Consider the following 13,006-nt stretch of genomic DNA (forward strand, 5'->3'; position numbering starts at 1 on the left):
GGGAATCAGCCCTTCCTTGTTTTCTCTGGTTTCATGGAAATTCAGCAGTGTATTTTAACCTACACTGACATCCAATTCAGTGGGTACACCTGAGAGATTGGCTGCTAAGCCAGACATGACCTAGTGAGGAAATGCTATAGAATATTATGGAAATACTCAAAACACAAAGAGAAAAGTCATGTTTTGGTTGAACAAAATTCTTTGCTTTTTATGTCCCCAGAATGTAAATAATTCAAGTAGAGTTGGTTTAGAGGTGAAATGAAACCCAGCTTCTCTAAAATCAATGCAATTTCATAGGCAGTGATGAGTGGGGAGACTTACAAAGATTTTAAGGTTTTGCTGGGGATTTTTCCTCCTCACTTTGCTGACAGCATGCCTGAGCCATCCTGTGCTAGATGTTTTCACTCTTCATGGCCACCAGCATCGACAGCATCACCTGCTCTGTGCCAAATATTGCCCCCTTTAAAGCCATTGCTATTAGTGTGAAAAAGTTCTGTGCTTAAAATATTTTTAATATTTTAAAACCTACTTAAATCTGTGAAATTTCTTTGCTCTGCATGACTTTAAAGAAGGATGAAGGTAAACAGGGAGCAAGAACTGGCTCTGTTCCTCCTCTGAACACTGTGTGGCAGAAGCACTGCAAACCAGCCTTTGTGGAATGACATCTTAGTAGGTTTGGAAGAAAAAACTGCTCTGGCCAGTGTTTGCTTTGCCCAGCAATTCCAGTATCCCTTGAAGCATTAACACTTATGAAAAACACAAAACAATGCAGAAATAATAATAGCTCTGCAAAGGAAGGGCCTGAATGGGGGAGAAGGCTTTTTTAGTGAGTTATTACTTCAGTGTAATCAGATGTGGAAAAGGTTTGACAAATTACCAATTATTCTTTTTGTGCTTTCTGTACAACTGATTGTTCATCAACAGATGTTGGCAAAACCTTGGCTGCAATCTATTTCAAAGGAATTAACCCTTTGCTAGACTGAGGAGCTTCCTTTTGTGCAAATAAAAAGGAAAGACATTAGAATCATTGCCTGTTTGACTAATGTGCCAGAGCTACTTTTACTGTGCTAAAGCTGCTTTTGCAAGGACTGGGCACAGGAATACATCTTGTGCATTTGTGATTTGTGTGTTGTAAATGCAAGCAAAGCTGCTGCTCGTGTTGTATCCCTTCAAGCAGCGCTCAAAATTGGCATAATACATTTTCAAGGTCTGACAACTGCTGTTTTACACTCCACTGCCACCTTTCTCTGTGCACTTGTACTCTTCATGGCAAGCAGGTTGGCACAGCAGTGGCAGGTGCTGTTATGATGAAATAAATTTGTCTTTAGTTCTTGTTACATGTTCTGCTTGCTGAGCTTGCTGAGATTTTTAAATTAAAAAGAGACACACATGGTTATTTCCTTGTGATCACTTATTTTTCAGTAGAGTCAGTGCTTCATGATACAATCAAATGCAGATTTTTACTTCACACGCTGGTTTAGATGTGTATTCTCTGATTGTTTAGATTATGATGAATGATTAGTAAAGAACAGCTTAGAGGTGGGGGTATTAATTTAATCACCAGCATAATTCCCACTGTTGCATTTTGTAGCATGAAGCTAAAGACAAAAATCCCTGTGTTTGAGTGAAGCACTGCTGGAAACTGAAAATACATGATGGAAACTTTGTTTATGCTCCATCCAGAACTGCTTTTGTCAGTTTGTTTTTGGGAAGGTTTGTTGTCAGAGTAAGTGGAAACTGCTGCTGTGTATTTGTGGAAAGCATTGGTCATTTTGAACATTTTACCTGTAGCAGAATAGTGAAGTAGTTGTCTGGCTAGGTTTGCAGTCTCCTTTTAAATGGATTTTATATGTCAGCACCTATGAATACATCATTCTACTTTAGAGAGGGAAAAATCAGATATGGAATATCATGTGTTGTTTATTTCCCAGAGTTATTCAGCAGGCCTGGCTGATCTGAGAGGGAGATCAGATTTACTAAGATCTGGGAAAAAAAAGTTGGTGTTCTGTAAACTAAAATATCCTTTGCATTTTTTCTGCGCAACTTCCACTGGAAAGAGATAAGTAATGTCTAATCCCTCCATCTGTTATATACATTTGACTCCTGAATTGCTAATATTTAAGAGTGCCTTACATTGTGAATATCTACTGACCATTCCTAAAAGGAATTTCTTTTTTATTTTTAAAATTAGAGTTTCAAACAAATCTGTGCAGGTTTTCATGAAGCCAGCATGAATTTTGGAGGCAGAAACCCTTGGTAAATATCCAGTTAGGTATCCCTTCTTTGCAGCAGCAAGTGTGGCTGAAGGAGACACTTTAAATGAGATTTAAACTTCGTGGAAATACCCATCAGCCTTGTGCTGCTGCAATTAAAGCCCAGCTTTGTTGCCAGCAGAGCACAGGGATGGCTGCTGTGTGAGCACCTCCCTCACACTCACTGCAGGTAAATAAAACACAGGGACAAATCGTTCAATTGCAGCAAAAATCTCCTTCCAGCTCCATCACACGATGACCTTGGAGGGTACATTTTGTCCAGACAAACTTCTATTCTATTCTTCTATACAAACTTCTATTACCAAGTAGAGAAGGACCCAATTAGTCAGCCTGGTGCTGAAGTACAGTGATTCCATGGGTCATAAAAATTACATGTATTTTACACAGAAGAGGCTTGCTGAGGAAGAAAACTTGTGGTAGTCAGTAAAAGAGAAAAAGAAGGAAAGAAATTACAGAAGGAAAAAAGTGACCTCTGAGTGTCACCCTGGTTTTTTAAAATTTTCTAAACTTTCTGATGTTGACATTTTTGTAGTAAATTTTCTCACACACTTTCTGTAAATAACTCATTGTTTTGTATTCTTTTATAGAAGAAAAAAAAGTTGATGGACTGTTGGTTCAACCAATGGCATTGGAGAAGTGCCACTGTCATCCTCCAATCCACTGTCACTTTTAGAAAACCATAAATGTTAGAATCAGAAAATAAACTGCCCTTTTTTCTCTTTCATCTTGAGAACAGTGTGAGCGTGTGTTCTTTAGCAACATCTGAGTTACCTTGGCTCAGTGTTCTGAGCTTACATCCAATGCAGATTTTAAATCCAGTCCTTGCAGTGCCACTTTCCTGTTTAATTTCTGTATTTTTTTCTCTGTTCCCTATGATAACAGGGTTCTTTAGCTCTTCTCTCCCATGCTGGGTGCCTGAGCTGGGTTTCTGTGTGCTGCCCCCTGAGCTGGCCCTGGGGGGCTGCCAAGCATCCCCCAGCCCTGCTGCCTTCTCCTGCATCACAGGGCACTGAGGATGGACCAGTGCTAGTGCTTCACTTTCTTAACTCTCAGAACAATCAGGTGGAGAGATCCATTTCTCCTTGATATCAGCAGAAAGGCTTCCAAACGAGGAGGATCAAGCCTGGGATTATCCCCTCTTACACTCAGCAGCTGCAGCAGCTGAGTCTATACAATAAGGAATAAAGTAGTTTATTACTTTTGTTACAAGCATTTCTTCCCTTACTCAGTGCCTTTTGTCCAGTATTTAAGCTTTCCCCACATCATGCAAGTTAGACAAAATGCTACAGAATAATGCTTTGCAAAATTTAGATAAAATCGGCCCAAATTTTAAACATTTATGTGAACAGATGAGCTCTGACCTCTCCCCTTCTAGGAAAGCTGGAATCAATTTTAGGGTTTTTTAAACTTTTGGATAAATTACTAATGATGAAATTGCTAACAACTAACTTACTAATAACCACCAGGAATAGCAGCTGCTGACCAACACACCTTTCCTGGCACACGGCATGGCCAGGGAGGAGCTGCAGAATGAAAATAACATTTTCTGAAATGTTGCATTTTGCTGAAATAACATTTCCCAATCTTGCATCTTTTATTAACTCAAGTAACCTAATGAAGGTTAACATATCAGCTGACCTTTTTGTTCAGACAACATTGAATATAATTCAAAATATTTACAACAGGTGCTTTTTAGGGACTTTAAGTATCATTTATTCATGAGGGGAAAAAGAGCAGGACATCACCAGTTGCAGTGCTGAGGGGTACAGCTGTAATGCAGTCATGTAGCAGGTAAAGAGAGGCTGAAATACTGCCTGGATATCAATAAGGCTGATCTTCACAGGGGAATAAAACAAACAGACAAATAATTGCAGTACATATCAGTAATGCTTTAACACAAAACGTACTAAACACCTAATCTCAATGTAAAAGCTCAATTGCTTTAATCCCTAAGAAGGAAATATTACATTGGAATGGTTCCCACTCTACTAATCCCATTTTTACTGTGTAGTTAGGTGCTCTAAGGAAGCTTTCAAACAAAAATTTGGAGTTTGTTTTCATAGTTGGACACAAGGGAGGGCACCAGAGCTCTGCTGCAGACTGCAGCTGGTTTCTTTCACACCTAACTGCTCTTCCTTTTGCTGTTTACAGGTCTGCAAAGATTTTGTGAAGATATAGAAATGATGATTGGATTCCAGCCAAGTAAATTCTGGAGAGTCTGTTGGGCATTTGTGACCCCAACTATTTTAACAGTAAGGGAAAAAAAATTAACATCTTCTCCTAAGACTTTTGCTGGTTTTTGTTCATTATGCATGATGTTTCTGGGTGTTAGTAGCCAGAACTTGGATGACAGCACAGGTGTTTTTGCCATGGCTATGTAGTAGAAACAGTGTAAGGAATGGTGGTTTTGGTGGAGAGGGATGGTGAGTCCTCCAGGAAAAGGGTGGCCTTTTCCTGGCCATGCAAAATGCTGCTGTGGCACACCATTGCACTGCAACATTATAGATTATTGTATATAAATATGTAGATATAAAAAATATATAGAAATACAAGAAAATAAAAAATTAAAAATATTTAAAATATATGTTTTAAAAAAGAAAAATATTTAAAATATATAATAAATAGACATGATTTATGAATATAAATATAAATATAAATATAATATAAGATTTTATAAATATCTATATCTATCTATACATATCTATATCTATATAATATTTAATACATACTAATATCTGTATATATCTATATATCTGTGTGTGATATTTATGTATGCACAGGGAAAAGACAAGGTCCTCCTGTGTGCTGTCAGACTGAGCTAGGGACAGAAGCTATTTTATTGCCACAGAAGCTGGTGTAAGAGGGGTGCTTTGGAAAGGCTGAGGTGGAACCGGGCGGCAGAAGGAGAGGATGAGGATGAGGATGAGGATGAGGATGAGGATGAGGATGAGGATGAGGATGAGGATGAGGAGGAGCGGGACTGTCCCGTCCCCGGGCCCGGGAGGTGGCGCTGCGGGACAGCGCCCGGACAGGAGCCCTGAGAGGAGCCCTGAAATCTAAAAACAGAGCGACTTTGGTCTATTTTTATTATTCTTCCTATTTTCCTTTCATTTTTATTTCCTCCCCAACACCTTCCTTCAAATTCAGTTAGCATTTGCTTCACGTTTAGATCTCCGTTTAATAAAAAAAAAGTCACGTTCTCAATTTCACCATTGCTATGAAAGTTTTTTCAAGGCCAGGGGACCAAATCCAATAGCTGTATCTACGTTTGCCATCTAGGTTTCTAACACAGTGCTTCCTTTACATTTTAACCTCGGTGCAGATACAATCTGCAATCACATTTTTTTTTTATTTTATTTTTTTTTTTTGGCACAAGAATGAAATCATTACTTCAGCAGTTTCAAAAGCTTCCAGCTTGACAAAACAAAACAACAGAGCCTTGTTTCACCAGTATCTTCTGTTTGAGTGCATGTAGCTGCCCTTGGAAATTCTCAAGCGTGAACCCCAGGTGCAGCAAGATTCTGTTCTTTAGTGCAGTGTCAGTGCTGGCAAATCTTCTTCTTCCTGGAGGGGGAAGAAAAAGGCACTGGCTGAAGTTAACAACTTATTTTCAGTATTGTAAACTCACAAATGAGGACATTTTTTTCCCTGAAAACTGGAAAAGGCTTAGTTTTCACAGACAGTAATGCCTGTGTGAAGGGAGCAGTGAGTTTTGGTGAGCTCAACAAAATCCTGAGTTGTGAAGAAATGAAATTTTCTCCAGTGAGAATGATTTCTCCAATGGGTGAAATGAAGGTAGTTCTACTTTTCCTGCATAGATTTTCTTTACCTGTTGTCTGCACTGCCCTACAGCATTGCTCTGTGTGAAAGCCAGAGCAATCTGTCTTACCCACCTGTTGTTTGATTGTGACAATGTAGGCCTGCAGTGTGCAGATCACTTTTAAAAAGTTTGAAGACATATTCCAGTTTATAGAGTTAGGATGACATCAATGGTATTTATCTTCTCTTGGGGACCTTTTTTAAGATGAAGGCGTGTGCACATGGGATTGTTTTAGCTCTTTGCTTTTTTTCCAGTGGTTATTTTCAAGATGCTGCCTTAGACCCTATTTTACACTTCTGAAGGGAACTCTAAGGCTTTTCTGCAAATTGCTCAGATCCTTTACTAATCAGACTTGTGCTCGTAGCTCAATCAGTAATCACAACCAGGAAATAGGAAATTATGTTGTTTGTTAAGGAAAACAAATTTGAACTGACCATTTTTACTCTCTAAACTTGCATGTTCTGTTGTTGTTCCCTGCAAATGCAATATTTAGTGAACTCACAGTGAGAAATAAATTGACACTGATCAGTTATAATTCAATTTTTATGCAATGGAAACAGACCAAGCAACGAATTCTTTTCTATTATTGCCTCTGTAAAGCTAATATTTGATACATTTGGATAGCCTAACATTAGACTTTTGTAGACTCCACATCTCTGGAACTAAAGCTGATCATTTTTGTATGTGCCTTCACCTTGTTGTACTTCTGTAACTCTTCTGTGTGCAATTATTGCAAGCAAAGGCATTTTCCAAAAGTTACTGAATTATGCACAAATGTAAGCAGATGTATTGCTGTTCACACAGTAAGTGAAATGGAGAACTTACCATAATCACATTAAGTAAAACTGCCAATAGACCATGTAATAAAGCATGTTACTCTAGGGACAAGATTCTATTTCAATTATTCTGGCACAAATACAGTGATTTTTGAGGGATTTTGCAAGATTTCCTAGAAACTCATTAGACTCAGGCTCTGACCCATTTATTAGAGCTTGTGGCAGCACCCTGCCTTAGGTGTATGTGGTTTTATCTGTGTTCCATAGACACCAGCTCTGTGTGAGGATACCCACCACTGGTGGCACAGCAGGCTTGTTTTGCTTACTCAAACATATTTGTTTTCCTTTCTTGTTCCCAGTTTATCCTGTGCTTCAGTTTTTACCAGTGGGAACCCATGACTTATGGAGCTTACCACTACCCAGGCTGGTCCATGGTGCTCGGCTGGCTGATGCTGGCCTGCTCAGTCATCTGGATCCCAGTCATGTTTGTGATAAAAATGCATCTAGCCCCAGGAAAATTTATTGAGGTAACGCTTCTGTCTTTTTGCTGTTTAAAAATATGGCCACAGGAGACTGTATCTTTCATTTTACACGGATTTTTGTGATATTGAATGTCTCATACTGCTCAGATTACTTTCTGGTAAGCCAGTTATTGTGTTGCAAGATGTTCAGTTGATTTAAATTGTAGAACTTCTATTCCCAATTTTTCAAATAACACGGTCCTAAATTGTGGAGTGCTTTGTTTTATGAGCTCTAGATAAATTTCATGAGGTTTTGTATGGCTTCATTGGAAGAAAGCTGTTCTAGATTCGTTGGCCTTTTTGTGAAAGCAGCACACATACACAGGAAGCCTCAGCTGCTGGCGTGTGTTGTGCCCAGGGAGCCTGACAATCAGCACCAGGACAGGGGAATCAGCACCAGGAGAGGGGAATCAGCACCAGGAGAGGGGAATCAGCACCAGGAGAGGAGAATCAGCACTAGGAGAGGAGAATCAGCACCAGGAAAGGTCAGTCAGCACCAGGAAAGGTCAGTCAGCACCAGGAGAGGGCACTCAGCACCAGGAGAGGGGAATCAGCACCAGGAGAGCTCAGTCAGCACCAGCAGAGGTCAGTCAGCACGAGGAGAGGAGAGTCAGCACCAGGAGAGGGGAATCAGCACCAGGAGAGGGGAATCAGCACCAGGAGAGGGCACTCAGCACCAGGAGAGGAGAATCAGCACCAGGAGAGGGGAATCAGCACCAGGAGAGCTCAGTCAGCACCAGCAGAGGTCAGTCAGCACGAGGAGAGGAGAGTCAGCACCAGGAGAGGGGAATCAGCACCAGGAGAGGGCACTTAGCACCAGGAGAGGAGAATCAGCACCAGGAGAGGGAACTCAGCACCAGGAGAGGGCACTCAGCACCAGGAGAGGGCACTCAGCACCAGGAGAGGGGAATCAGCACCAGGAGAGCTCAGTCAGCACCAGCAGAGGTCAGTCAGCACGAGGAGAGGAGAGTCAGCACCAGGAGAGGGGAATCAGCACCAGGAGAGGGGAATCAGCACCAGGAGAGGTCAGTCAGCACCAGGAAAGGTCAATCAGCACCAGGAGAGGGCACTCAGCACCAGGAGAGGGGAATCAGCACCAGGAGAGGGGAATCAGCACCAGGAGAGGAGAATCAGCACCAGGAAAGGTCAGTCAGCACCAGGAGAGGAGAATCAGCACCAGGAGAAGTCAGTCAGCACCAGGAGAGGGCACTCAGCACCAGGAGAGGGCACTCAGCACCAGGAGAGGAGAATCAGCACCAGGAAAGGTCAGTCAGCACCAGGAGAGGTCAGTCAGCACCAGGAGAGGTCAATCAGCACCAGGAGAGGGGAATCAGCACCAGGAGAGGGCACTCAGCACCAGGAGAGGTCAATCAGCACCAGGAGAGGGGAATCAGCACCAGGAAAGGTCAGTCAGCACCAGGAGAGGGGAATCAGCACCAGGAAAGGTCAGTCAGCACCAGGAGAGGTCAGTCAGCACCAGGAGAGGTCAATTAGCACCAGGAGATTTTAATCAGCACCAGGAGAGGTCAATCAGCACCAGGAGAGGGCACTCAGCACCAGGAGATTTTAATCAGCACCAGGAGAGGTCAATCAGGAGAGATCAGTCAGCACCAGGAGAGGGCACTCACTACCAGGAGAGTTTAATCAGCAGCAGGAGTGGTCAATCACGAGTTCCTGTGTGCAAAGTTGGGTCCTGGATTCACCCAGGAAGGCCTTTCATACATCTCAAGATACTCATTACAAAACCCAGCTGGCAATCTCTGCTTTCACCTTTCAGCTCTTTATTCTTCCTGAATTGGCTGATCTTTTCTGGCACCTGGGCTTAAAATAATTCCAGGCGACAATTTACTTTTAATTTAAGGTTCTTTTGTTTATTTTGCTAATTGGATTCCTGACGCTTTCCCCCACTGCTTCAGAAATGCGGTGGCCACCTACTTCTCTGCATCCCTGAGCCCTGTCCCTGCCTGTCACCCCCTCTCCCTGGCTGTTCCCATCCCTCTGGCTCCTCAGCCCCTGGCAGGATGAGCAATGTCAGTATTTCATCCCTTCATTGCCTTGCCCCTGTTTTCTGGAGAAGCTCAGAGCTCTTATTTTAGGTCTTTGAGGCTTTCTCAGTTCTGCCTTCTCATCACTGCCTGCTGCTTGTGCTGCTCCCACCTTGGAAGAAGGAACAGACACTCTCTCCCCTTTCTGTAGCTGCTTTTACAGTTCAGCTTCCCTGCAAATCCCACCGGGGCTGTTTCTTGCTTCAAAAAATGAAAAGGAGAGAAAATGTGCTAAAATAGCATAATCTTTTTGGTCTCTCAATATGTCACACTACACATGCCTGAGGGAAAAGACCATGCTTCTCTGCTATCCATAGAGGAAAGGAATTTTGTAGGAGAGGAATTTTCACAGTGGTGGGACACCCTAGGGAGAGCATCCAAGCAGCAATGAGGCCACTTGTCTAAAGGGTCATTCAGCTCTTGTGTAGAGCAGACTGCAGGGCCTGGTCAGGAGACAACTGCCCCGACTGGAAATGACCTAATGTGCAATTAGATTTACTTCTTCCTTGCCTCATCAGCTTCTCTCGCTGACACAAATGCTTCAAAACTTCTCATGCCTAAAACTGGCACACAAATTGCCACAAAAACAGGGTACTTCCCTTACTGTGTTTCCAGGTGTGCACCCAAAGGAACACCCAAGAGTTGGATCTGTTTTGTAAGGGCTTTTGCTCAAGATATTTCAGCTGTAGTCTGGTGTTTCCTCAATATTGAGTCTGCTGCATAAAATTATTATGGTTGATTTGGGAGGTAAAAGTTGCAAACTGGTAATTAAGCAGAGATTAAAATAACTGATAGAGAGGTCTGATTCACTTTATTAGGTAATAAACATATAATTGTTCCCTCTTAAGTCATCAAAAATATGTTTTCTTTCCTTTTTATATCTGAATGCACCAATCAAATTATATATTCAATAAAGAACTCAGTGGAAAGATCAGAAAATTTTCGTTGTTTGCCAGGTTGACGTTCTCCTCTTTCTTTTTTCCCGCAGCTAGAAACAAAACATTTTGTCATCTCAAAATTAAAATCTTTCCTAGTGATATAGTACTTTTTGGTCATTTGTTTACTTTGGGGAAATATGCTAACTATAAATCCAATTATTCTAATGCACTTACCCACTGCTTAGACCATTGGGCTGAGTAATTGTGCACATGTCCTTCAGTCAGAGAGCCTCACAGTCTGTAGCAGTGGTTCTGAGCTCCCCTCATATGGTGTGGGGTAGAATGTATAATTTAAACCTGGCCACTTGATCCCCTAATAGTCTTGAAAACCTTGTGCCAATCAAATGCTGAGCAGTGTGTTGGAACCCAGGAAATTCCTCTGGCTGCCCTGGATGGCTCCAGCCCCTGCCCGGGGGCTCAGAGACCTTGGCACAGAGCCCAAGACCCCTGTGCCTTTGATCTTGACCCATGGAGCAAATCACCACCTTTATATGAAGAATTACAAGTCAAGAGAGTTTAAGTAGAATAATAGTTAGTTTATCACAGGGTGAGAAGTAGAATGTTGAGGTTGTGGAATGGGGGCTCGGGGTCCCAAGATGGAGGAATTTGGGCGTGCCTTGTCCTTCTTTCTTCTTCCTAGCCTCCATCTTCTGGGTGATGCTGGCACTTTTGGGTTGGTTTAGAGTAGAAGCTCACTGTCTAACATAGGTGATAGGTATTGGGAAGTTATGGTAAATAACGTACATGTAGTTTTTAGTATAAAAGGACAACACCGCCCCAAGGACGGGCAGTGTGCCTCAGCCTGACCTGCCAGACAGACCTTGGTGGGTCAGAGAAAGAACATTAGAGATAAGAAATAACAAACAACCTTGAGAATGAGAATGGAAAAATCCTGACTCCTTCTTCGACTGCCGGGCTGGGAAAAAGAGGCTTGTACATATCTCAGAGTCACTGTGACCAGCAGAGATTCTGAGAGCAGCAGCACATTGCCAGGCTGTCATCAATAACCTTAGTGAGCCCATCCTCACTTGCTCTGCACTGATTCTGCCCCATGGCACCCAGTGAGACTCTCTTTTCTCTCCCTGGCAGAGGCTCAAGCTGGTGTGCTCCCCACAGCCCGACTGGGGCCCCTTCCTGGCCAAGCACCGCGGCGAACGGTACAGGAACATGATTGATCCGCTGGGAACCTCCTCCCTGGGGCTGAAACTGCCAGTCAAGGACATGGAACTGGGGACCCAGTGCTAATGATTGTTACAAAAGGGTGGCGATCACACTGTCAGCCTTCTCTGAGTTTATTTTTCGCATTTCTGTTTTCACCCACCGCTTCTTCTTTTCCGCAGTGCCTGAAAGTGGTTGCTTAGGAAAGCAGGACTTGTTGTTGCATGCCATAGGGGAGGCCTAACTAGACCACTTCCAGGTGTGGGTGATGCCTGTGACATGTTCTGTACCTGGGGACGCAGCAAAAGCCCTGTGTGTGACAGGTGACACAGCCAGGTGTTGTCAGGTGATGTAGGAATAAACAGAACCAAACCAAAAAATCTTTAGAGGAAATGAGGTGTGCAGTTTGGCCCACTTCCCACTAACACCCTTTCCAACAGGAGGCTGGCATGGGACTAGGATTTTGCTACCAGTGTATTGCAAGGAAGGTTCATCCCTCAAATAGGATGGAAGTGAGCAAAGAATGGGATCTCCTGTAGTCCTGATGTAAATCCAGCACAAGGCTCCTGTAGCAATGGGGTTGCTTCTTCTACACTGACAGCCAACCTTGACCCATCATGTCTGCACACCTCCTTCATGATTTGTACTAACTTGGAGGGATTGTTATGTTATTTAAACAAGTGGAGAACCTTGAAACAGCACACCAGGAAGCAATGTATGAGGTGAGAACAGAAACACGATAATCCATTTGTAGAAAAATAAGAACAAAGTGTTTAAAAATGATCAGTTGAGAGACTAAACTGCATTTGAGTCTAGAAGCGGTTTGGAAATGGTGTCAGAATGAGCTGTATGGGCATCACTGCTTGAAGTCCTCTCATATGTTTCTTTTGATAATTTGACATCTGTCATTTCAACTAGGAATGCCTCAGTTACACGAAGTATCTGAAACTTGCTCCACGCCAAATGCAACTGTGATTTTACTCACCTCGCTCCAATACTCTGAATATAATTTTCCTTGTTTCTCTGCTTTTGTTTACAGTATCTCCTCAAAAAGCCATCATATAATTTGTGCCTAACTTTGTATTCTTACAGTGGTAAGTGTAGTCTAGTTACCACCTGAAAACAGTTATTGGATGTGCTGTTCAACTTTGTGACTCCCCGTTCATTTGCCTCTAAGCACCTTTATATAACCTGTAACCTTTAGATGGTGTATTCTTCTCTTTCAACCAATAGGGAAATAGCAGGACCCCACTTGTCTATAAATTATATATATAGCACGTCAATTCTTTAAAGCAGTATTCTCTCTGAAACATGCATAGGGTATTTTTTTCATTAGAACCTTTTCATTAAATAAAAATACTCAAATCCACAATAATTAACCACTGCAGTTATCCACATGGATGCAACATTAGATGTAGAAAATGCAAGGGCTGAGGGGGAAAGGGACAATTTAGTAGAGGGCCATCATAGCATTG

The 13,006-nt window shown here is 42.4% G+C and overlaps 1 protein-coding gene across 1 annotated transcript in view; it reads left to right on the plus strand.

The window, feature by feature from the left end:
• SLC6A5 (solute carrier family 6 member 5) overlaps positions 1-11,618 on the plus strand; it is a 32,429-nt gene extending 20,811 nt beyond the window's left edge. The window contains exons 14-16 of the mRNA XM_036383569.1: positions 4,425-4,525; positions 7,229-7,396; positions 11,463-11,618. Coding sequence (XP_036239462.1) covers positions 4,425-4,525; positions 7,229-7,396; positions 11,463-11,618 — 425 coding nt within the window. The remainder of the gene's footprint in view (positions 1-4,424; positions 4,526-7,228; positions 7,397-11,462) is intronic.
• Positions 11,619-13,006: the final 1,388 nt, after the last annotated feature.

Source organism: Molothrus ater, chromosome 6 (genome assembly GCF_012460135.2).
Source record: "Molothrus ater isolate BHLD 08-10-18 breed brown headed cowbird chromosome 6, BPBGC_Mater_1.1, whole genome shotgun sequence".
NCBI classification, from domain to species: domain Eukaryota; kingdom Metazoa; phylum Chordata; class Aves; order Passeriformes; family Icteridae; genus Molothrus; species Molothrus ater.